Here is a 21,943-nt window from a genome sequence, read left to right on the forward strand (position 1 = left end):
CGGCCTCCGACTCCCGGCGTGCCCCGCGCCGCCCCGCTCCGGGCCGGGGACACCGCGCCCCGCCTCCTTAAAGGAGCCGGGACGCCATCTCGGCCGCGTCGGCGCCGAGCGCGTTCGGGAGACGGCGGGCAGAGCGGGCCCTCTGGGCGCCTGACCTGGGCCCCGCCCCGGGGGCGGCCCTGCCGCCTGGGAAGGGATGCGGAGAAGTCGCCTCCGTGTCCTCCCCTCCGGAGAGCCGGACCCAGGACGTGCCGCGGCCGGAACGTCCGGGTGAGCGCTGCTCGGCGCGGCGTCTAGTGCGGCCCTCAGGGCTCCCTTCCCCTCCCTGCCCGGGGGTCTGGGCTCCCCCGCCCGGGGGGTCTGGGCTCCCCCTCCCCGGGGGTCTGGGCTCCCCCTCGGGGGTCTGGGCTCCTCCCTCCCCGGGGCCTGGGCTCCTCCCTCTCCGGGGGGGTCTGGGCTCCCTCTCCCCGGGGGTCTGGGCTCCTCCCTCCACGGGGGGTCTGGGTTCCTCCCTCTCCGGGGGGGTCTGGGCTCCTCGCTCCACGGGGGGTCTGGGTTCCTCCCTCCCCGGGGTCTGGGCTCCTCCCTCCCAGAGTCTCCGGTCTCCCCGCTTCCTCCCCAGAGCACTGTCTCCACTCTCGGGGTTCCGCCCCCCCCAGGCTTTGTGCAGAGGACCGTGCTGCATCTGAGCGCCTTTTCCATGCCCGCACACCTGGCGGCGGATGCAGGGCAGATGCGGGACGGGGAGGGCGCATGGGAGCGCGGGCGGGGACTGTGGACATAGCGGGCTTGGAAGGTCCACAGCCCCCTCCCCCTCTCCCCCCTTCCCCCATACCCCAGCCAGATCAGGTGTACGGAGGAGTCTCCCCCTCCCCGCACCCCCGGTTCCTGCGGGACCTCACCTGGGAGCTCACACGTGTTTGTCCAGGGGTCACGCGGCCTCCAGCTCCCTTGAGAAGGAAGCACAGCGTGGCCCCCAGTTAACGCGTGACTCAGGGACAGCTCCCAACCCAACTTCGGGGAGCTACTCTGAGGAGGGGATGTCGAGGGTGGCTGCCAGTCACAGGACAGGTGCCAGTGATTGGGTTGGTACCTGTCCAGAATACTGGATTTTGCACAGTTTAATTAGCGTTACATATTTTAAAATTTATTATTGTCCATAAGAATTTTCTGTCCTTCCTGTTTTGCTTTTTAAATTCATTTTCCAGTTCTTTTAGTGATTAGAAAGGAATCATAAGTTGTATTTACAGGATTATAAGTGCTTTATCTTTTAACAAATAGAATTTACATCATCTAACTTGTTAAAGTGTAAAATAGGCTTTTCGGGTAAAATCCTCTGCAAGTCCCGTTGGGTTAGCTCGCTCCCGCCCAGGTGTCTCTGCCTCCTTCTTTGCCGCTGTTTTCTGCCTGGACGCTCTGGTGGAATCTGGCCAAAATGCTCATGACAAACCGTCCACTGCAAATAACCCTCCTGCTTCCTTTTTTCCAGAGGTTCTGCATCTGCTAACCCTGATCCCGCTGGACCCTGGAGGCTCGCTCTGGAATTCTCTCCTGGAGCTCTGGTGCCAGGTCAGGCCCCGCTCCCCCAACGTAGGGCCAGGGGTTCAGCTGGGTGTGGGAATTTTAAGAATTCATTATAAGACCAAAACTAGTCCAGAGTGTCTGTTTTCAATAATTAAAAATGGCAATAAGAGGGACTTCCCTGATGGTCCAATGGCTAAGACTCCAGGCTCCCAACGCAGGGGACCCACCTTCCGTCCTTGGTCAGTGAATTAGGTCGCACATGCTGCGACTAAGACCCGGGACAGCCGAATAAGTGAATAGAATTTTTTAAAAAGGAAAATATATGCCATTTATTTAAAAAAATAGCAATAACAAAATGACACCATTTACTGGAGAGAAACATGTTACAATTTAGTAGTCCATAGGATTTGGTAGTTGAATTGGAAGGTAAAATCAGAAGTTTATGAAGAAGGAGTGATTCATATTTTTAAAAAGTATTTATTTGATCGCGCTGGGTCCTCTCTGTGGCTTGAGGGAGCTTCAGCCTTTGTTGCAGCCTGAGACCTTTAGCTGTGGCCTGTGGGGACCAGTCCCTGTGGTCAGGGATTGAACCCAGGCCCTTTTCTCTGGGAGCACAGAGTATCAGTCACTGGACCGCCAGGGAAGTCCTGGTTCACATATTAAGGGTCTGTAAGTAATTTCAGCTTCATGTTCATAGACATCTATCAAAAGATAGACGCTCTTTTCAGTGGACATTATGACTACGACTGAAATTCTCAAAGGTTTCTCCTTAAAGTGACTGCGCCCCTTGGGTGTTGGGGGAGGGAGAACCTACTGCAGGGACTTGTCTGTGGGAGGAGCTGTCACAGTGGACAAAGGGCGTTATTCCCGAACTCTCTGTGCAGCAGTTTATTTTTCTGAAGTTTGAAATCTATAAGAGATTTGCTTTCTGTGATCTTTGGAGAAAACGTGTGTGTCTAGGTCTGTGCCATTAACTCAGCATCTGAAGTTTGTGTCTCGGTTTTGAAAAATACTGAATGTGCGCACATCTGAAGTTGAGCTTGATTTCTTTCCCTCGAAACAGTAGAATCTTAGCATGTGAGTCAATAAAATAACAGATCAGCACATATTGCTGGTATCACTGTGATTGGTCAGTGGTTGGTTTGTTTAAGGTGGTAACATTTACTTAAAGCTGTACTGAAACTGCACGGGAAACAGTAATGCAAACAGCCATAGTTGTGTATCCTGGCTCGTTGGAAAGTGAGCTGTCCAGAGTCTGTGGTCCTCTGGGAGACGTGGGGACACAGAGGGTCTAAATGCATACTGAAAAGATTCCTGACTTCATCAGAATACTGGGCCAGCGTGCAGTTTTCAGCGGGTGACTTCTAACTGTCATTCTGAACGTGGGTCACTCTCCTGTTCAGTGGTGGCCTCTGCAGGGTATGCCTGGGACAGTCGGCCCCACTCGACCACGGGCCACAGCCCCGCAGCAACCTCTTGTGCCTTCGTGAGCTCTCTGTTGGCTCTGAGTTCTTGGTTTGTTTGGGATTCTTAGAAATGCATGCTGTTATTTTTGCTGCGTCTAATCTACTTTGCCTGGGAAACCAGATTAAACTCATTAGAGCTGGGATTCCCAGTGAAGTGAACAGTATTTGCACGTTGTAGAATACCACATGCGTCCTGGAAACAGGGGCCTTTGCGCTGTCCCTGGTGTAGGGCTCGGGCCTCACTGCCCGGCTCAGGGGTGTCGGGTCGCCTTCTGCTGTCCCGCGTCTGCACCTCTCCTGTGCCCGCCTGCCTCTGTGGCCATCCTTTCTGCTTGCCTCCTGCACAGCCTCCACCCGCGCTTCCACCAGGCCTCTTCTAGGCGGCACAGCCCCTCGCCCCACAGGCAGCGCTAAGACCCGGGCCCTGTCCAGCCCTTCACCCGACAGGTGGTGCTGAGACCTGGGCCCCAAGCCCCTCACCCCACAGGCGGCACTGAGACCCAGGCCCCGTCCAGCCCCATGTGTCCCACAGGCAGTGCTGAGACCTGGGCCCCATCCAGCCCCTCACCCAACAGGTGGCGCTGAGACCTGGGCCCCAAGCCCCTCACCCCACAGGCGGTGCTGACACCTGGCCCCCGTCCAGCCCCTTGCCCCACAGGCGGGGTGTTCCAGGCTTCTGCCTGAGGCCCCCCTGAGAGAGGAAGTGGAGGGGCCTGGTCTGCGGCAGGGAAAACGCTCCAGTGTGGCTGTGGTTTATGACTGTTTCTTTTCTGTCCTTGACATTTTGTTAGCTTGCACCTGTAGACTCGTGCTGGAAATCGGACCGAGGTCCAGGTGGCTCAGGGAAGTGGACGGTGGCCCAAGCCGTCTCGTGACACTTGAGCTCCGCCTCTGGCCCCTGGAGCTGGTTCCCGGCCCCTCGTCTGTGATGGGGAAGCGGGTAGCGTCCCTGGGCCTTGAATGGGATTGGTGTGTGTTGTTTGCACATGGTAGATGTGGTACATACATGAGGCTGAATTTCCCTTAAAAAATTGCCTTTAAATTCAGGTGTAACCTTCCAGGCACCGTATTCTACATTCAGTATTGACTGTAATCTAGATGCCTTAAATAACTCAGGTGTTTCTATTCATCTAGGAAAAATAACATTTTCCTCAGAAAAGTGATAGCTTTTAGTAATTATGTAATACTTTAATCTCAATAGCAATGAATCATCCTTCAACTATATGTGACAGTTCGTCTCTTCTTCAGCTGAACACGTGTATCTGAAATGCCCGCTCATCATAGCCAGAGTCCCTGGGCAGCCCGGCCCTGTCCCTGAGGCTAGATCATGAAGGTGCCGGGGAGGAGCCACTTCTGGATGTGGCTTCCATTCCTGCAGCTGCTCGTGAGCGGCGCGGAGCAGGAGGGCGTGGCGGGGCCCGCTGTCGAGCTGCCCCGTGGCCGGGGGGCGGCCGTCCCGCAGAGGAGGCCGTGGGTCCTGGATGGCTGCAGGAGGCTCTCCGGGCTCCTGCGCCAGAAGGCTGCGGTATTGAACAAGCTGGAGGACGCGATCAGAGCGGTGGAGAGGGACGCCAGCCTCTCAGACCAAGAGAAGCTGTTCCGGGTGCACACGCTTGAGATTTTCCAGAAAGAGCTGAATGAAAGCGAGAACTCGGTCTTCCAGGCCGTGCATGGCCTCCAGAGAGCGCTCCAGGGTGACTACAGGGACGTGGCCAACATGAAGGAGAGCAGCCGGCAGCGCCTGGAGGCCCTGCGGGAGGCGGCCATCAAGGCAGGTCCAGGGCTGGGGCGGGCGCGCCCGGGGCTGTGATCCGGCCCAGCGTGCTGCGCAGGGCCACACCTGAGCTCGCTGGGTCTCTCACGCGCCTGCCCGTGGGAAATCCCTGTGTCCTGAGAAGAGCGGCTTGCGCTCTGCAGTGACCCCACGTGGAGGCAGGCCCCCTGTGCTGCTGCCGTGTTTCGAGTCTCTGATGAGAACTTTTAGCACAAAAGCTGATTTTCTTCAAGGCCCACACTCTGAAAACTAAAGTGTTAAGGTAGCTTTAAACAAATGTATACACTTGAATTAAGGACTTTGATAAAGGATACTTTTAAAATTAAAAGAAACTATTGTATCCGATGTAATATTTATATAACATTTTAAAGCTATCATTTACGCCATCTATTATGTGGCAGACACTTTAAATATACAAAGTATCATTATTGATCTTGCTGGAAAGGCTATATTATTACAAGCTTTAAAAGTGAGAGGATACAAATGATTAAGCTTTTTTTCACCCAAGTGGGTATTTCTGCTAGCAGTAAGGTGATGGGGTGTGTAGCTCCCGGGTCCGGGACCTGCCTGCCTGTGTGCTTCCCTGCTGTGTGCGACCGGGAACCTCTGAGCTCGCTCCTGGCGCGTGCGCGGGCGGGTTCCCTTCTTAATAAGCATCACTCTTCATTTCCCACTCATGAACAGGAGGAGACAGAATATGTGGAACTTCTGGCAGCAGAAAAACATCAAGTTGAAGCCCTTAAACACACGCAGCATCGAAACAAGAGTCTGTCCCTGCTGGACGAGATCCTTGAGGACGTGCGGAGGGCGGCCGACCGTCTGGAGCTGGAGATCGAGGAGCACGCCTTCGATGACAATAAGTCGGTGAGTGGCTGCCGTGCTCCCTGCAGGGGTGTGCGGCTGCGCCGGCTCACACGTGTGTGTTGGCACAGGCTGGAAACACAGGCAGAAGGGCAACACTGCGCCCCGGAAAGGGCCTTGTGTGGCCCCGCAGATGTGCACTGGTCCCCCTGTCTGGCCATCGTTGCACCCCTGCACCCCTGCCCCTCGTGGCCCATCTGCCTCCTGCCTGACAGAATCCTGGGGGCGTTCCTGTCTCTCTGTGGGACACATGAATCTGAATGCGTCTGGCTGGTTTCAGTGGCGTGACGTTGCTCCTTCCTGAAGGTCAGAGGGGCCAATTTTGAGGCGGTCCTGCGGGTGGAGGAGGAGGAGGCTGACCCTCAACAGAACCTCAGCAGGCGGGAGGTGGAGGCGGACCTGGGCCTGAGCATGCTCATCGACTCCCAGAACAACCAGTACATCCTGACGCGTCCCCGAGACGCCACCATCCCACGGGCTGACCACCACCTCATAAAGGTAGCAGGGCCCCCCGCCCCTCCCCCGTGATGGGATTCATGTGTTCTGGTTCTGTAGTTGTTAGAACCCCCTGGGAGCGAGCCGCAGCTCCTCCCCGGATGCTTGGGAGGTGCCGCGAACCACGCCCCACCTCCTTGCCTCCGTCTCCCCTTCAGGGAAGGCAGGGCGCTGTCCCCCATGGCTGGCGGCCCCCTTTCCCCCGCTGACCGGCGTCTCGCCCTCGTGCAGGACCTCGTCAGCATCGTGATGCTCTCCCTGCCTTGTGGCTGGCTCTGCACCACCATCGGACTGCCCACCATGTTCGGCTACATCATCTGCGGCGTGCTGCTGGGGCCCTCCGGACTCAACAGCATCAAGGTCAGAACAGAATCTGCTGTGCAGGACCTGCTGAGCTTAAATCGAGGAAGGTGGCCGTTTCTTATAAAGCTCATCAGAGATGTCCTTTAGAATTTAGTAGGAAATCTCTAAAGTATAGGAACATTGTTGTGTTCCTTAATGAGTGAGCATGTTGCCCAGAGAAGATGACCCTGTTCAAGTCTGTAAGATGATACTTGTTTTAGAGATTCTCCGTGCAGTACTACAGCAGACTGGGTTACTCAGACGCTGAAGGAGCTGGATGTGCTGGATTAAGTACTCCGCAGTGCTGGATTAAGTACTCCGCAGTGCTGGATTAAGTACTCTGCACGCTGAGAGGCTGAGAGCTGAGCAGTGATGAGGCCGTGGTGTCGTGCGGCCAGGGGCGTATAGGGCGACCCAGCCAGCTCCTGTGGAGGCCGCTTGCCGACGAGCGGCTCTTCTGGCAGTGAGGAGAGAGTCCCCGGCCTTGTGTTCTCTCAGGAAAGCACAGTGTGGACACGAGGGAAAGAGAAAGCCAGGAAGCAGCATCCTGGTCCCCTGCCGCGGGACCCCTAACGCAGGGCGTGGGAGGGCATGTCCGTCCCCACCCTGCCCGACACTGCCCTGCAGCCTTGCCCGCCTCAGCCCAGGCTCCCCGCAGACCGCACAGGCCAGGCGGGAGGCCTTCACGCTGAGCAGTCCTGACCGTGGACAGGCTGCCGGGTGAGAAGGGCCGTGCTGCCGGCCGAGAGCCCAGACTCGGCGGGGAGACGTATGTGGCCGCCGCCTGGGAGCCTGGTTTCATTCATGACTTGGCTTTTAAGTGGCAGTTTTCGTGTGATGAGACGGCATAAAGGCTGTCGGTGGAAAATCCCCTCCTGCCCTGTTCCTCCCTCTTGCCAACAGTAGAGACACAGACGTATTTTCCTTTCCGTTTTCTCTTAATAGCAAAGAATTAAGGCTATCAGATCCAACTGGGTACTATGAAAATTGTTCTTGATAAATTACCTATACCATGGAAAAATAATATAATTATAATAGATAAAGATACCAAGATAAAAATCCAAGATCATACTAGCCAAAAGTGGGAGTGGGTAATGGAGAAAGTGTAATTGTACTTAACTGTACCCCAGTATTTATCTTTCCTGATAGGGAGTTAATAGACTTTCAGTTTCTAAGTCAAGAAGTGTAGGTTTAAGTATGTTACTTTAAAGTCAGGTTGGAGCCCAGTTTTCAAAAGCGGAAAAATAGTAGCAGTAAAGAAGTGTGAAAAGCAGAAGACATAAGAGAAGCAAGAGCAAACATGTCTTATAACAAATATACGTGGAATAAACTTCACTATGAAAAGACGCAGGTTCGTAGATGGTGTCGGGAAAAAGCGTAAACAAGGTCGACTCAAAATAAAATGACTGAAGGTTGAGAGTGAAAGGAGGAAGATGCTGGCAGAAGCGGCCGGGTTGCTGCTGTTCACGGCCTGTGGACCATGGACGTGCCCGGTGGGGCCAGGGCAGCAACTGTCGCACGAACACCTGGACTCTAGTTTCACGTGTTCAGGAAACACTGGAAAAACTGACCAGTTGGTGGCCGCCACGAAAACCTCAAATGTAAACAATGTGCATAGCACCAAATACACAAGCAGCGTTCTCTCCTGTAGAGCAGGGACACGGGGTGAACGCTTCCGTCTGTTAGGGCCTGTGGGGGTGCCCGCCGTGGCCCAGGAGGATTCCACACTCCCTCTCACCAGACCCAGGGAACGTGAGACTCTTATCAGTTAAGCTTCAACCTCAGCGTTAGTGCCTCCCTGTCCCCACAGGAAGCCAGTGGGAGGAAGTAATAGAAATGTAGTGGCAGTTAATGAGCTTGAAAACACATGAATTTGTGAGCTGGTTCCTAGAAAATAAATAAAAATATTCCTCCAGCTGATCGAGAAAAAAGGAAGAAAAGCACCACACTCAGGAAGCCCAGATCTCAGATGTAGAGGAAGTCCAGATCGCTCGTTTTTCTTTTTTTTTTCTTTACTAGGCTTTTGGGGTAGTCCCACTGAGTTAGGATGATTCTGTGAATATCTTAAATGCGTTGAATTACATGGTTTTAAACTCTCTTGTTTTTCAGTCGATTGTGCAGGTGGAGACGTTAGGAGAATTTGGTGTGTTCTTTACTCTGTTCCTCGTTGGCTTAGAATTTTCCCCAGAGAAGCTAAGAAAGGTGAGTCCACTCGTGTGCTTGTGGCGGTGTCCCCCCCCAGCCTAACACGCTCTGTGCTCAGCGTCCACGTTCGTGGCTTGCCCAGCAGAGTAGAATATGATGTTATAGTTTGATGTTATTTTTGGAACATAAATTTCAAAAGATAAATTTTTTTTAAGTGAAAATACAACGAATAAGTGGAATTAGCTTTTATGTGTCTAATTCCAGACCAGGTCTTAGAAGGGATACGTTCAGACTTACTAACTTATGGGTCCCACCAGGAGGGTCCAACTCTGCCAGAGGCTAAAATACCACAGGGATTGAAAATTCAGCGTGATACTCTAGGGGAAGTTCCTGGTTCTAATTCCTAAATGAGTGGCAGATTTTGACTTAACTGCTCTGTCACTGTGAGATGAGAATACCTGAAAGATTAATAGGCACGCTTAGGGCTATGTGTATCGATAAGCATTAAATTAGTGGAAGCTGCAGTTCCCCTAAGTGGCTTGGCTTCTAGAACGATTACTTGGAAAGCTGGCGTATTCCAGAATGGAAACGGAGTTAGATTAGAAGTAAATTAATGAAAACCACTCTGTGTTTGAACAGACACATCACGTAGGAGGAAAAAGCTGATGGGGACAGGATGGGGTGGTGATGGACGCCGCTGGCTGCAGGAAGGGCAGCTCCCAGGTCCCTGGGTTTTCACGTGTGTTCAGTTTACAGACGTTCACAGCAGATGGTGTTGCCTTGAGGGTGGGAGCGAGGGGGCCAGCGTCTGGCCCCCACATGTCCCTGGCTTGGCCGTCTTAGTCACTGGCATCCTCATCCAGGCCGTGAACACTGGGGAGACGCAGGTGTCCTCTGGCCCCAGAGTGCTGAGATTCACCCTTTCCTGCACTCAGGTCTTCAGTGTTGAACGAGCGCGGTGTCGCCCACCGTGACACCCCTGTCTTTGTCGGGGTGACGTTTGTGATGCTCTGGGGGTTTTGCACCTGTCGCTGCAGCCTGAAGCAGGGCTTACAGGGCAAGTGTGTGTCCTGAGTTGGGGCAGGAGCCTGGGAGGGACTGGCCCCTAGTGGCTGCCTTTGGGACTGGGGTGAGCTGGGGTCTCTGACGGCCCCTCAGCTCTGACATCCCCAAGCGCCACTGAGCTCTGGCTGCTCCCCGCCTGGCGGCCCTGACCCTTGACCTGCACCAGGGGCACACCCCACGGCTTCGTAGGCAGGCTGGAGGCTCGGCGTGTTGGCTCTGAGCTGACAGTTCTCTCGCTGTGTTGGGTACGTGTGGGAGATTACTGGTAGGGCTTTGAGGTGTTAGTAACTGTGGGCAGGCCCCTCTCGAGGCTTGGGTGAATTCTCCCAGACGCCTGATGAGAGGCTGTTCAGAGATGCCTGGCTCTGCGAGCTCCTTCCTGGGCCTTGTGGCTGAGGACATCTCTGTTCTGCCGTTGGGCGCCCTGGATTTGTCGTTTATCCTTAAGCCACCTGGGCCGCCCTGGTGTGTCCCAACCCCGACCCCAGAATCAGGGACAGGCGCTGTTTCCATTAGAAGAGGGGCCATGGGTCCTCGGCTCCAGTTGTGTTCTGAGGATGGGGTGCACACGGAGAGGGAGGGGCGTGCTTAGTCCTCAGCAGTGCCCGGGGCTCAGGGGTCACGTGTGAGCACCTCAGTTTCCTGGTGTTGTGCCCTGCGTTTACTGCAGAATCGCTTTCTACAGGGCCACCTGGTTCCTGAGCAGGGGCGCTTCTGCTGCTTGGGGCCGTGGGCGCTGAGGCATGTACACGTGGTCCTTGGGGCCATGGGTCCTGAGGCGTGTGTGCACGTGCTCCTCGGGGCCGTGGGCTCTGAGGTGTGCGTGCAAGTGCTCTGAGGCATGTGTGCACGTGTTTCTTGGGGCCATAGGCTCTGAGGCATGTACGCACATGCTCCTCGGGGCCGTGGGCGCTGAGGTGTGTGCACGCCCCTGTGCTCCCCCAGGTGTGGAAGATCTCCCTGCAGGGGCCCTGCTACATGACTCTGCTCATGGTGGCCTTCGGCTTGGTCTGGGGCCACCTTCTGCAGATCAGACCCACCCAGAGCGTCTTTATCTCTGCCTGCCTGTCCTTGTCGAGCACACCTCTGGTATCCAAGTTCCTCGTGGGCAGCGCCCGCAGTGACAAGGAAGGTAGGTGGGCGTGTGTTCCAAGTGATGCTGGAGTTGCCTGACCCGAGTCCACACACTCTTAGTGGTGTCTTCCCGAGCAGGCGACATCGACTATGGGGCATTGCTGCTGGGGATGCTGGTGACTCAGGACGTGCAGCTGGGGCTGTTCATCGCCATCCTGCCCACGCTCATCCAGGCGGGAGCTGGTGCTCATGCCAGGTATGCTTTATGCTGTGCTTTAGTGCAGTTTGTTTTTCTGGCTTCAGATCATTTGTTTATCGAAATACTGCTTAGCACTTTTTCCCAAAGACATGGAACTTGTGCAGCACAGGCTCAGAGCTTAGTGACAGCCGTCACACCCCTGGGCTCAGATCCAGCTCCATGGCTGTGGGCATTCACTTTATTTCTTCCTTTCTAACCTGTATGCTTTTTCTTTCTTTTTCTTGCCTTATTGCACTGGCTAGAATTTCCAGTGCTTTGTTGATGAAGATGGTAAGAGTAGATGTCCTTGCTTCTTCCTGATCTGAAAGGGAAAGCATTCGTTCTTTTCTTCATTTAGTGTGATGCTAACTGGGATTTTTGTAGTTATTCTTTATCAGTTCCCGGGTTGCTCGGAAGTTCTGTCTTGAGTGCACGTTGGATTTTGTCAGATGCTTTTTCTGTGCCTACTGATATGATTGTATGGCTTTTCTTCTTTACCCAGTGTATATGGTGGATTACATTGATTAATTTTTGAAAGTTGAACCAGCATTGCGTATCTAGAATAAATTCTACTTGGTTATGGTATATAAATCTTTCTATGCATTGCATCATCTAATTTGCTAGTATTTTGTGGAGGACTTTTGTGTCATGAAAGATACTGGCATGTTGTTTTCTTTTTTATTCTCTTTATCTGCTTTTGGTATTAGAGTAATACTAGGCTTGTAAAATTATTTGGGAGGTGTTCATTCCTCTTCTGTTTGCTATTTTCTGGAAGACATTGCATAAAATTGCTGTTAATTCTTCCTTAAATGTTTGGCAGAATTCTCCAGTGAAACCATCTGGGTCTTGAGAGTTCCTTTTTGAGAGTTTTCTGGAATTAGAAATTCAGTTTGCTTTATAGTTACAGGGCTGCTGGAATTATCTGTTCCTGTTGTTGAATGTGCTAGTTGGGTTTTTTGAGGAATCGGTCCGTTCCATTTAATCGTCAAGTTTATAAGTGTAGACTCGTTTGTCGTACTTTCTCTCCCTTTGGTGTCTGAGGTCTGCAGTGATTGCCCCTCTTTGATTCTGCAGTAGCCCTTTCTCAGAACCAGCTCTTTGTTTCACGGGTTGCTGTCTGTCTGCGGTTTTGCGTCCATTGTTTTCTACCCTCCTTAGTATCATTTCTTCCCTTCTGTTCGCTTTAGGTTTATTCTGCTCTTCTTTTTCTAGGTTCTTGGTATGAACTCAGATTATTGATTTGAAACCTTTCTTCTTTTCCACTACAAGTATTTAGTGCTGTAAATTCCTCTCATAGCACTGTTGGCTGCACTCACTTATTTAAACATTTTGAATTTTTATTTTCATTCAGTTAAATGCATTTAGGATTTTTCCTTTGATACGTCCTCTTTGATCTGTGGATTGTTTAGAAATGTGTTGCTTAATTTCTAAGTGTTTGGTGATTTTCTTGTTGTCTTTATTTTATTGATTTCTAGTTTGATTCCACCATGGCAAGAGAACACACACTTTGTATGATTTCAGCTCTTTCTCATTTGTTGAGGTTGTCTTCTGGCCCCAGATATGATCTGGTAAATGCTTCAGAGTCGCTTGGAAACAAAATGTGTGTATTTTTATCATTGTTGAGTGCTCACGTGTATCAGCCATTCCTGTTTGTTCGCACGTTGTTCAGTCTCTCTGAATTCTTGCTGTAGTTCAGCCATCTGTTGAGGGAGTGGTTGGAAACCTCGGTTGTAACCCCGTTGTCCGCTCCTCCTTTTAGCCCTGTCAGCTTTTGCTTTATGTGTTTGGGGCTCTGTTGTTTGGTGCATTCATATTTAGTATCATTTTGTTTCTAGTAATCTTTCTTGCTCTGAAATTCACTTTATCTGATATTGATACACATAGTCCCTCCTGATTATTTTTTATTCATGCAGCCCACAGTACACCTTCTCTTCCCTTCAGCTTTCAGCCTCTTGTACTGTTGTATCTGAAGCGAGTTTCTTATGGACCACGTTTTTTTGGATGGTGCTTTTGTGACCGACTCAGGAAGTCTTTGTGTCTCAGTCGGTGTGTTGAGACATCTGCGTCTGAGGTGAACACCATCGCGTTGGGGCTCAGTCGGTGTGTTGAGACCGTTTGCGTCTGAGGTGAACACCGTCACGTTGGGGCTTCAGTCTTGATGTTTCTTTGTGTCTCAGTCGGTGTGTTGAGACATCTGCGTCTGAGGTGAACACCGTCACGTTGGGGCTTAAGTCCTGACGTTTCATTTTGTTGTCTCTGTTTCATGTCCTTTTCTGTTTCCCTTGCATCCCAGCAGCACTTGCTTATTTTTAAGCATTCTGTCTTAGTTTGTTTAGAGTGATTTTTAATGTGTTGCTTCCTGTGGCTCCTTCTGTGACTCTTCAGGCGCCACAGTATCCCCACGTGGACTTGGTCACCGCTGTTAGCATTTCACCGTTTCTTGGAGAACGTTCCATGACTTGTGTGAAATGTGGATCCTGTTTCCTTCTAGGGCTTTTTCCTCCCCTACTTTTTAAATGTAATTGTTGTATTTCGTATTTTCTCTACTTATGTTGAGTACTGTTATCTGATGGCTTTTTAAAGTTTTGCTTCAATGATTAAATAGGATTTTTAAGTTTTATTTTATTTTTGTTTACCTTGCCATGCAGCTTACAGGATATTAGTTCCCAGCTAGGGATTGATCCTGGGCCTCTGGCAGTGAAAGCTTGCAGTCCAGGGACTGCCCTGGACTGCCAGGGAATTCCCCTGAAATAGGATTTTTGAAGCTCATGAGAAGTACTACTTACTATACTTCCTGTCTTTCACCCATCTGACTCTCCTTCTCCTCCCTTCTGTGCGGTCTCCTTCCTGCTTGAGGACTCTGGCCCCTGTCTCACTGTTAGCCTGCTGTGGGCAGCAGGCTCTCTCGGTTTCCCCGTCTGAGCGTCTCCCCACTTCGTCCTGAGGGTGCCTGTCCACGGGGTGGGTGTCTTCCTTCCAGGGGCAGCAGGCTCTCTCGGTTTCCCCGTCTAGTCTGAGGGGGGGTGTCTTCCTTCCAGGGCCTGGTCATGTGTGCTGCCCCTCCCTCTGGCGGCCCAGCGGGGAACTGGCTCCTTTGGGCTGCGTTTCTCCGGAGCAGCACACGGCTCCGCTCCGGCTGTTCTTCTTTTGTTTTAGTTTTCAGACATGGTTTACAGCATGTCCTGGCATCTCGGTCGAGCTGACGGCGCACGCGATTCCGAGGCTGGCATCCTCCCAGACCGCTGGCCTCTCACTTGTCCCCGGGCGCCCTCTGGCCTCTCCTGCGAGGCCACTGATCCCACTGCTGCCCTGCCCCCCGAGGCCTCCCTCTACGTGGACGCGCTGGGGTCGCAGCAATGAACCTGTGAGCCTGTGACTCTCTCTGGGTCTGCTCTGCGCGGCGTTCGTTCGGCTCCTTGCAGCCACAGGTTTCCGTCTCTTGCCTGATTCGGGGATTTCAGCCCTGGTTTCCTCAGGTGCTTTTCCAGTCCCCCTCAGCCCTCATTCCAGGACCCCATGGAGCCAACACGGCTCTTCTCTTGCCTCCCGGGCCTCCAAGATGCTTCTTTATCCGTCTGTTTTCCGTCTGTGGTTCAGACTGGGTAGACTCTGTCCAGATGCTTCTTTATCCGCCTGTTTTCCGTCTGTGGCTCAGACTGGGTAGACTCTGTCCAGATGCTTCTTTATCCGTCTGTTTTCCGTCTGTGGCTCAGACTGGGTAGACTCTGTCCAGATGCTTCTTTATCCGCCTGTTTTCCGTCTGTGGTTCAGACTGGGTAGACTCTGTCCAGATGCTTCTTTATCCGTCTGTTTTCCGTCTGTGGTTCAGACTGGGTAGACTCTGTCCAGATGCTTCTTTATCCGCCTGTTTTCCGTCTGTGGCTCAGACTGGGTAGACTCTGTCCAGATGCTTCTTTATCCGCCTGTTTTCCGTCTGTGGCTCAGACTGGGTAGACTCTGTCCAGATGCTTCTTTATCCGCCTGTTTTCCGTCTGTGGCTCAGACTGGGTAGACTCTGTCCAGATGCTTCTTTATCCGTCTGTTTTCCGTCTGTGGCTCAGACTGGGTAGACTCTGTCCAGATGCTTCTTTATCCGCCTGTTTTCCGTCTGTGGCTCAGACTGGGTAGACTCTGTCCAGATGCTTCTTTATCCGTCTGTTTTCCGTCTGTGGCTCAGACTGGGTAGACTCTGTCCAGATGCTTCTTTATCCGCCTGTTTTCCGTCTGTGGTTCAGACTGGGTATATTCTGTCCAGATGCTTCTTTATCCGCCTATTTTCCGTCTGTGGCTCAGACTGGGTAGACTGTCCAGATGCTTCTTTATCCGCCTGTTTTCCGTCTGTGGTTCAGACTGGGTATATTCTGTCCAGATGCTTCTTTATCCGCCTGTTTTCCGTCTGTGGCTCAGACTGGGTAGACTGTCCAGATGCTTCTTTATCCGCCTGTTTTCCGTCTGTGGCTCAGACTGGGTAGACTCTGTCCAGATGCTTCTTTATCCGCCTGTTTTCCGTCTGTGGCTCAGACTGGGTAGACTCTGTCCAGATGCTTCTTTATCCGCCTGTTTTCCGTCTGTGGCTCACACTGGGTAGATTCTGTCGGTTTGTCAAGTCCCCGGGCCCCAGCGCCTGTCGTTGCCTCTCTGCTCTTCAGCTCATCCAGCTTCGGTTAGTATGTTGTTTAGTTGGATAATTTCCATTTTATTCTTTTTTTTTAAACTTCCATTTCGTTGTTGAGATTTTCTGTTTTTTTCTTCCCTTTGTTTCAAGAGGATTTTTAATTGCTATTGAATCATTTTTATGACAATTGCTTTAAAATCTTTGTCAGATAATTCTAACGACGACTGGGTCTTGATGTTGGAATCTCACTCAAGTTGTGGTTTTCCTGATTGTTGGAGTTTTGTATCTGATGAGTCTCTGATTCTTTACTCATTTTTAAAGCCAGAGGCCCCACGTTGAGGTGTGGTGGGGGGTGGGGGGGTCATCCTCCTGCTGGGCCCGGCCTGGGGGAGCTCATCGCCTGTCGGCAGGTGGAAGCATTTTATATTTTATATATTTGCCTTTCGCCAGATGTTATACTGAATTTCAGCAATCCAAAAGTGATTCAGATATCTCCTCCACTCCCAGGTAGCTCATCCCATTGGGGAGGGTAGGAAGGGCAGCTGGTTAACTGAGGTTCCCAGGGGTGGAGGCCCCCAGCTCGCCATCAGCCAGCCCCACGGCCTGGGTGAGGTAGCTTCCTGGACACGCTGGACGTCAGTGTCCTCACTGGCAGGATGCAGACGCGGTGGGAGTAGCCTGCCTCCTGGATGGTGTGTGCGGGTCGCCAACGGGAGACTCGCAGAGCCGCGAGCGCGACCCTCGGACATGCAGCCACCAGAGTCTGTTTAGCAGGAAGGCAAGCTAACTGTTTGTCCCTTTGACCCTAAGCTGTTTAACTGTCAGAAAAGCAACCTGAGTCACAACCTTATTTCTTCTGCCTACAGATTTTCAGGGTAACTGAACAAAATTCTGGACAGAAAAAGGATTTTAATTTTAGCTGGAGGTCGCTTGAGTTCTGTTTGAGATGTACAGTAAGTCACTCCCAGGAGATGAGGGGCCTCCTCCCGAAACAGAAGCAGAACCGAGGGTGCTGGGCCCCCGCAGAGTGTGGGCATCACTTGGGAGCAGGCCCCTACTGGCTAGACAGCCGCAGCGCATGCAGAGAGACTGGGAAAGCTGTTCTTTTTCTATCTTCCTGATTTAAAGCTCATCCAGTACAGGTCCTGGTCCCGCTGATTTTGTTCCAGTTTGGTCACGGATGCTATGTTGACTGAGAACTTTACTGACAAGGCAAAGTCCCCTGCGTTGTGTTAAACGGCAGCAGCACGTACAGCGTTTCTCGGGTGAAGCTGGGGCTACCGTGTGCCCCGGCCCCTCCACGCCAGGGCGTGTGCCCCGCAGAAATGGGAGCGCCTGTCCCTAGGCGTCTCCTGTGAGTGACGGCAGCACAGTCCTGCCTGAATCACACACTGATGGGGATGAGTCTTACCTGAACGTGTGTTACCACAGTAAACAGAAACGCTCGTGTGAGTATTCATGGCAGCATTGGTCACACTGCCTTTATTCTAAAAAGAGCTTCGTGCAGAGCCCTTTTCTCTGTGACGGAGTGACAGGGGCCTCCAAGCTCTGGCTTGGGGTGAAGGACTGGCACCCCCAGGCGGGAAGCCTGCGGTGTTCAGGGCGCGGTTGCCTTATGCAGGATTTCAGGTGGCAGTTAACCTTGGAGAGGAATTCTATCCCCTGCCCTTGGCAGGGACACATGAGCTGTCAGCCGTGGATCTTTGCATCCTGAACAGCATACCTGCTCCAGAGTGTTTGTTGATCACAATACAATTCAGCCTCTATATTTGATTCAAGTAACTGAGTTTCTGAGGTTAACGTTAAATAGATTTTATTCCAGCATTTGGGAATAAAGATGTGTATGATCTGGGTAATTTGTTGTGTAACCTTGAAAAGGAACGGAAGGTCTTTCTGCTGGACTGGGGCATGCCTTGGGGAGAATAAGGCCTATCTCTTTCCCCAGCGTCGCCATGGAGGCCCTGCGGCTCCTGGCCCTGGTCGGGCAGGTCCTCTTCTCGCTTGCCGCCGTTCTGCTCATCTGTCTGCTGGTGAGGACCTACCTCGTAGGCCCTTACTGCCGGAAGCTGCACGTGGAGAGCAAAGGGAACAAGGAGATCCTGGTCCTGGGCGTCTCCGCCTTCACCTTCCTCATGCTGACGGTAACGCCCGGCCTCTCGGCATGCGCATGGCTGGGGCAGGGCTCTCTGGCTCACGCTGCTCACGGCTGGCGCGTGAGGCACTGTTTCCACGTGTGCGCCGTTGCGCTCACGCTCCCGGCTGGGGTGCCCGCGTGTCTGTCCTGCACGCCTTACACCTAAGGCAAGAGTCAGTGTGAAATCGTTTTCATCATGTTTGATGAGAACGAGCTAGTTTGCAGCATAACTTCTGCTGCTGTGATGTGAGAGGCTCACATGGAGGCTGGTTTTGGATGGAGCCTTTCCAGCTGGTAAAGAATCCGCTTGCCATGTGGGAGACCTGGGTTCGATCCCTGGGTTGGGAAGATCCCTTGGAGAAGGGAACGGCTACCCACTCCGGTATTCTGGCCTGGAGAATTCCATGGACTGTATAGTCGATGGGGTTGCAAAGAGTCAGACACGACTGAACGACTTACACATACACATCCCAGCTGAGGGACAGGCTTCTTGTAAAGGAGGGCGGAGTTCCGGGAGACCCTGTAAATAGTCCGAGTTGTGGCGACATTACCTGCAGGACAGCAGCTGCGCCCCTCGACGTGGGCCGACCCACCTCGTGTTCAGCCAGTCAGCATTGACGCGCGGTCCTGGGTCTGGCCCGTGACTCCAGGCCCGAGGCCGCTGTGGGTCCATGGCCGTCTGTGCGCGCTGTTTGCTGTGGCGGCTGCGAGCACTTTGTCCGCTCCCTCCCGGGCGTGTTTTGGGCTCCAGCATCGTCGTCTGTAGGGCCTGTGCTGCTCTTGTCTTGGTTTAACCCGAGTTAAACACACGTCTGCTCCCTTCCTGCAGGCACCAGGGGGTGGGCACAGGTTCCTATGCCACGTTTTTAATGCTCAGGAGTCGGTCCGTTTATTGATTCAGGATAGAGAAAATGTATGACAAATACTTGTTCTCACTCAGAAATCCCACAGCAGTCTCCCTGAATGGTGGTTTCACCTGGTTTATGGCTGCTCCTTCTCGCCTGTGGGCAGTGGCTTGGCGTTTGCCACTGTGTCCTCCCCGGGGTCCTCCCAGGATGCTGGGCGGGGGCCAAGGAGCTGGTTGTGGGGTTCTATGGGGACCCCTCTGGCGTGAGCCTCCTGGCAGAGACTCTGCCGCGTGTGCCCGGCATGTCCCGTGTCCTCCCCCCAGGTCACTGAGCTGCTGGGCGTGTCCATGGAGCTGGGCTGCTTCCTGGCTGGAGCCCTGGTGTCCTCCCAGGGCCACGCGGCCGCCGAGGAGGTCGTGTCCTGTGTGGAGCCCGTCCGCGACTTTCTGGCCATTGTGTTCTTCGCGTCCATAGGTGACTGTCCTCCAGGGCTGATGCCTCTGCTGGGTCTTGTCTGCTCACTCGTGTTTCTACTAACAATTTGTGCGGTGAAAACAGTTCCTGTGGAGGCTAGGGACTGAGGGACTCTCACTGAGGAGGGCAGGCCTGAGCTGAGGGACATGGGCTTTTAACAGGTGGTCCTGCGTGGCCCCTGCTTAGCAGGGTGGCAGGTCCACATCAGCGCATCCACACCAAGTGTGGGGGGATTTCTGATTTTAATACAAAAAGCCCAAACTGGTGTTCAGGCTGCTGCCCTGGGAACACCCGTGGGGTGGGGGAATCAGCCTGGCCCCTCACTCACGCCGGGCACTGCTTGGTGGGCCTGATCAGCCCCAGAGACGTCGAGTGCGTGGCTGTGTAAATGGGCTCCTGGTTTGGTCCTGGTTCCTGAAGGCCAGGCCTGCCGCGCGGGGCTCTGGGTGGGATGGGTGGGGAGACCCCCTGTCCCTTCCTGTCTTGGACGCAGAGGTGCAGGGAGTCTGACCGCCTGGCCTTGGAGGGTCACCCGCCCTGTCCCTGCAGGCCTTCACGTGTTCCCCACCTTCGTGCTCTACGAGCTCACCGTCCTGCTGGTCCTCACGCTCTCGGTGGTGGTCATGAAGGTACGGTCGTGCTTGTGAGGTCCACTCTGTCTTTGGTTTACCCAACACCCCGCCCGCCGCTTCCTGCCTGTGTGACCCCTGCCTCCCCTCCTTCACCCCGCGCCGCTGGGACAGCTCGGGCTTCTTGGGTCAGGGTGAGGCTCCATCTCAGACTCTGTTGAAAATGGGGTCTTAGAAGCTGGGAGTGAGAAGCTCTGGACCGTCCAGGGGCCCTCACTCTGTGTTTTGTCTTGTCTGGAGTATAAACACAAACCCCAGTCTTGTACCAAACGTGCATTTTAACGGCCCTGGAGAACTATCTTGCCACTTCCCACTTGTATCCTTTGTGGCTTCAGACTCTTGAAGTGCCTGTGTTAACATGCGACCCGGGTGCGGAGGGCGGAGGAGGGGTTTACAGTGAAGGAGCCACACACCCCCAGGCTGCTTTGCCCAGGCCTCACCCACAGTGTGTTAAGAGGACAGTTGCATCCTGACCACTGCTCCATACTCCTGGGCAGCAGGCCTGGTCTCCCCGGGGTGGGGGTGGTCCAGTGTCCTCTCGTGTGGCACTGTGGTGGGGGCCGAGCGGGCCGCTCTGGTGGGCTGTGGTGGGGCCGAGCGGGCCGCTCTGGTGGGCTGCATGACCCACCTCCCCGGCAGTTCGTCTTGGCAGCCCTGGTCCTGTCCCTGCTCCTGCCCAAGACAAGCCAGTACGTCAAGTGGATCGTGGCCGCTGGGCTGGCCCAGGTCAGCGAGTTCGCACTGGTCCTGGGGAGCCGGGCACGCAGAGCCCGAGTCATCTCCCGAGAGGTGAGTCTGCCCCGGGGCTGGGGGTCGGGGGTTGGGGGTGCAGGTCGAGGTCCCGGGCCCTCCATGGCCCCACCCCTGCTGCGGGAAGCCCCGCCCACCCACTGGTGCCCCGCCCCCACCACAGGAAGCCCCTCCCCCCCGCTGATGCCCCGCCCCCGCAGGTGTACCTGCTCATCCTGAGCGTGACCACGCTCAGCCTCCTCCTCGCCCCGCTGCTCTGGCGCGCTGCCGTCGCCCGGTGCGCGCCCCGGCCAGAGAGGCGGTCCAGCCTCTGAGGACCCCGGCCAGGTGACCGGCGGAGCTCTCACCGCTCCTGGACCTGCTGTGCCCGCACTGGAGAGTCTGGGGAGGCTGCCTCCGTGTAACGCTGACTTGGCGGTTGTGCCTGGATGTGCCTTTTCTCCTGAAATTACTGTTAACTTCATGTTGTTACTCCATCACTTTGTGTGTTTTCTTGGTAAGGAAAAAGTTAAGGAGGCTTTTTTATTTATTGAACAACTTTTTGTTGTAATCTGTTGGTCAGTACTTATTAAACGTTTCTGTGATGTGAGCTTTTAATTCTGACAGTTTGGAAAGTTACTTTTAATACTTAAAGTCTGTGTTTTCTAGAGACAAAGGTCTTTTACATGTCTGTTTGTTTTTTATTACAATTTTAAAACACTCTCGTGTCAATTTGTATTAGAAATACCATTTCTTTAAAGTATTTTGTTTTGAATCATGAGACTATGCATTCTTAATAAAGATCATTTATGACCAAAATATAAATAATTGAAATTTATTGATTTCATTAGATTTTTATGTTGAGCTCATCTTCGTTGATTTTTTAAAATAAAGATGTGTCCCCTGTTACCTCACTATTTGAGAGATCGGATAGATGCATAGCTATCTGTGAAGGCTAAGTTCTGACTTTAATTCTCAAAGTGTATATTGGTGATTATGTGCCCCATTTTAGAAAACCATGCAGCTAAGATCTGATCCTTACAAAGCTTTCCTGAAGGGGTGCCTAAGTGGAGAGTTTCTATAAATACAGGCCTTAAGAGCCCAACAATTTGACCAGAACCCTTGGCATAGAGGGAGACACGTGAAGGGTGATTATGGATCACAGACATAAATTAGGAGTTACAGTAATATAAACTAAAACATTAAGATGAAGTAAACTGAACTAGTGTGAAGTAAATCCATGGAGAAATGACGTGAATGTGCTTATTTTTAGAAACCAGCATTGGTTTTGCTCGTTTCTAAACCGTTCCAGATGGTGCCATGGCCTCCGACCCTTGGGCACGTGGACACTGGGGGTTCGGGGTTGCCCGGGGAGCCCGGCCCTGCTGCGCTGCACCTTGTCCATGTGCCTCTGCCTCCAGCCTGCGTCCTCTCTGCTCTCGCGTCTCCAGCACCCACGGCAGAGCCAGGAGCTCGTAAGACCACGTGAAACCTATCTGATGTGCGGGCAGCAAGTGTTCCCTCAAATGT

The 21,943-nt window shown here is 53.1% G+C and overlaps 1 protein-coding gene across 2 annotated transcripts; it reads left to right on the forward strand.

Moving 5' to 3' along the window:
* Positions 1-56: 56 nt before the first annotated feature.
* TMCO3 (transmembrane and coiled-coil domains 3) lies at positions 57-21,238 on the forward strand. 2 transcript variants are annotated; one of them, XM_061435446.1, is made up of 14 exons: positions 57-270; positions 1,490-1,569; positions 4,239-4,761; positions 5,449-5,628; positions 5,932-6,123; positions 6,352-6,480; positions 8,572-8,664; positions 10,618-10,804; positions 10,885-11,002; positions 17,545-17,740; positions 18,905-19,055; positions 19,605-19,684; positions 20,324-20,473; positions 20,635-21,238. In XM_061435446.1, the coding sequence occupies exons 3-14, from the start codon at positions 4,318-4,320 to the stop codon at positions 20,746-20,748; spliced, it is 2,034 nt and encodes a 677-aa protein (XP_061291430.1). In that variant the 5' UTR covers positions 57-270; positions 1,490-1,569; positions 4,239-4,317; the 3' UTR covers positions 20,749-21,238. The 2 variants fall into 2 exon arrangements, with proteins under 2 accessions (XP_061291430.1, XP_061291429.1); XM_061435445.1 differs by having other exon boundaries at positions 75-270; positions 4,192-4,761.
* Positions 21,239-21,943: the final 705 nt, after the last annotated feature.

Source organism: Bos javanicus, chromosome 12 (assembly GCF_032452875.1).
Source record: "Bos javanicus breed banteng chromosome 12, ARS-OSU_banteng_1.0, whole genome shotgun sequence".
NCBI classification, from domain to species: Eukaryota; Metazoa; Chordata; class Mammalia; order Artiodactyla; family Bovidae; genus Bos; species Bos javanicus.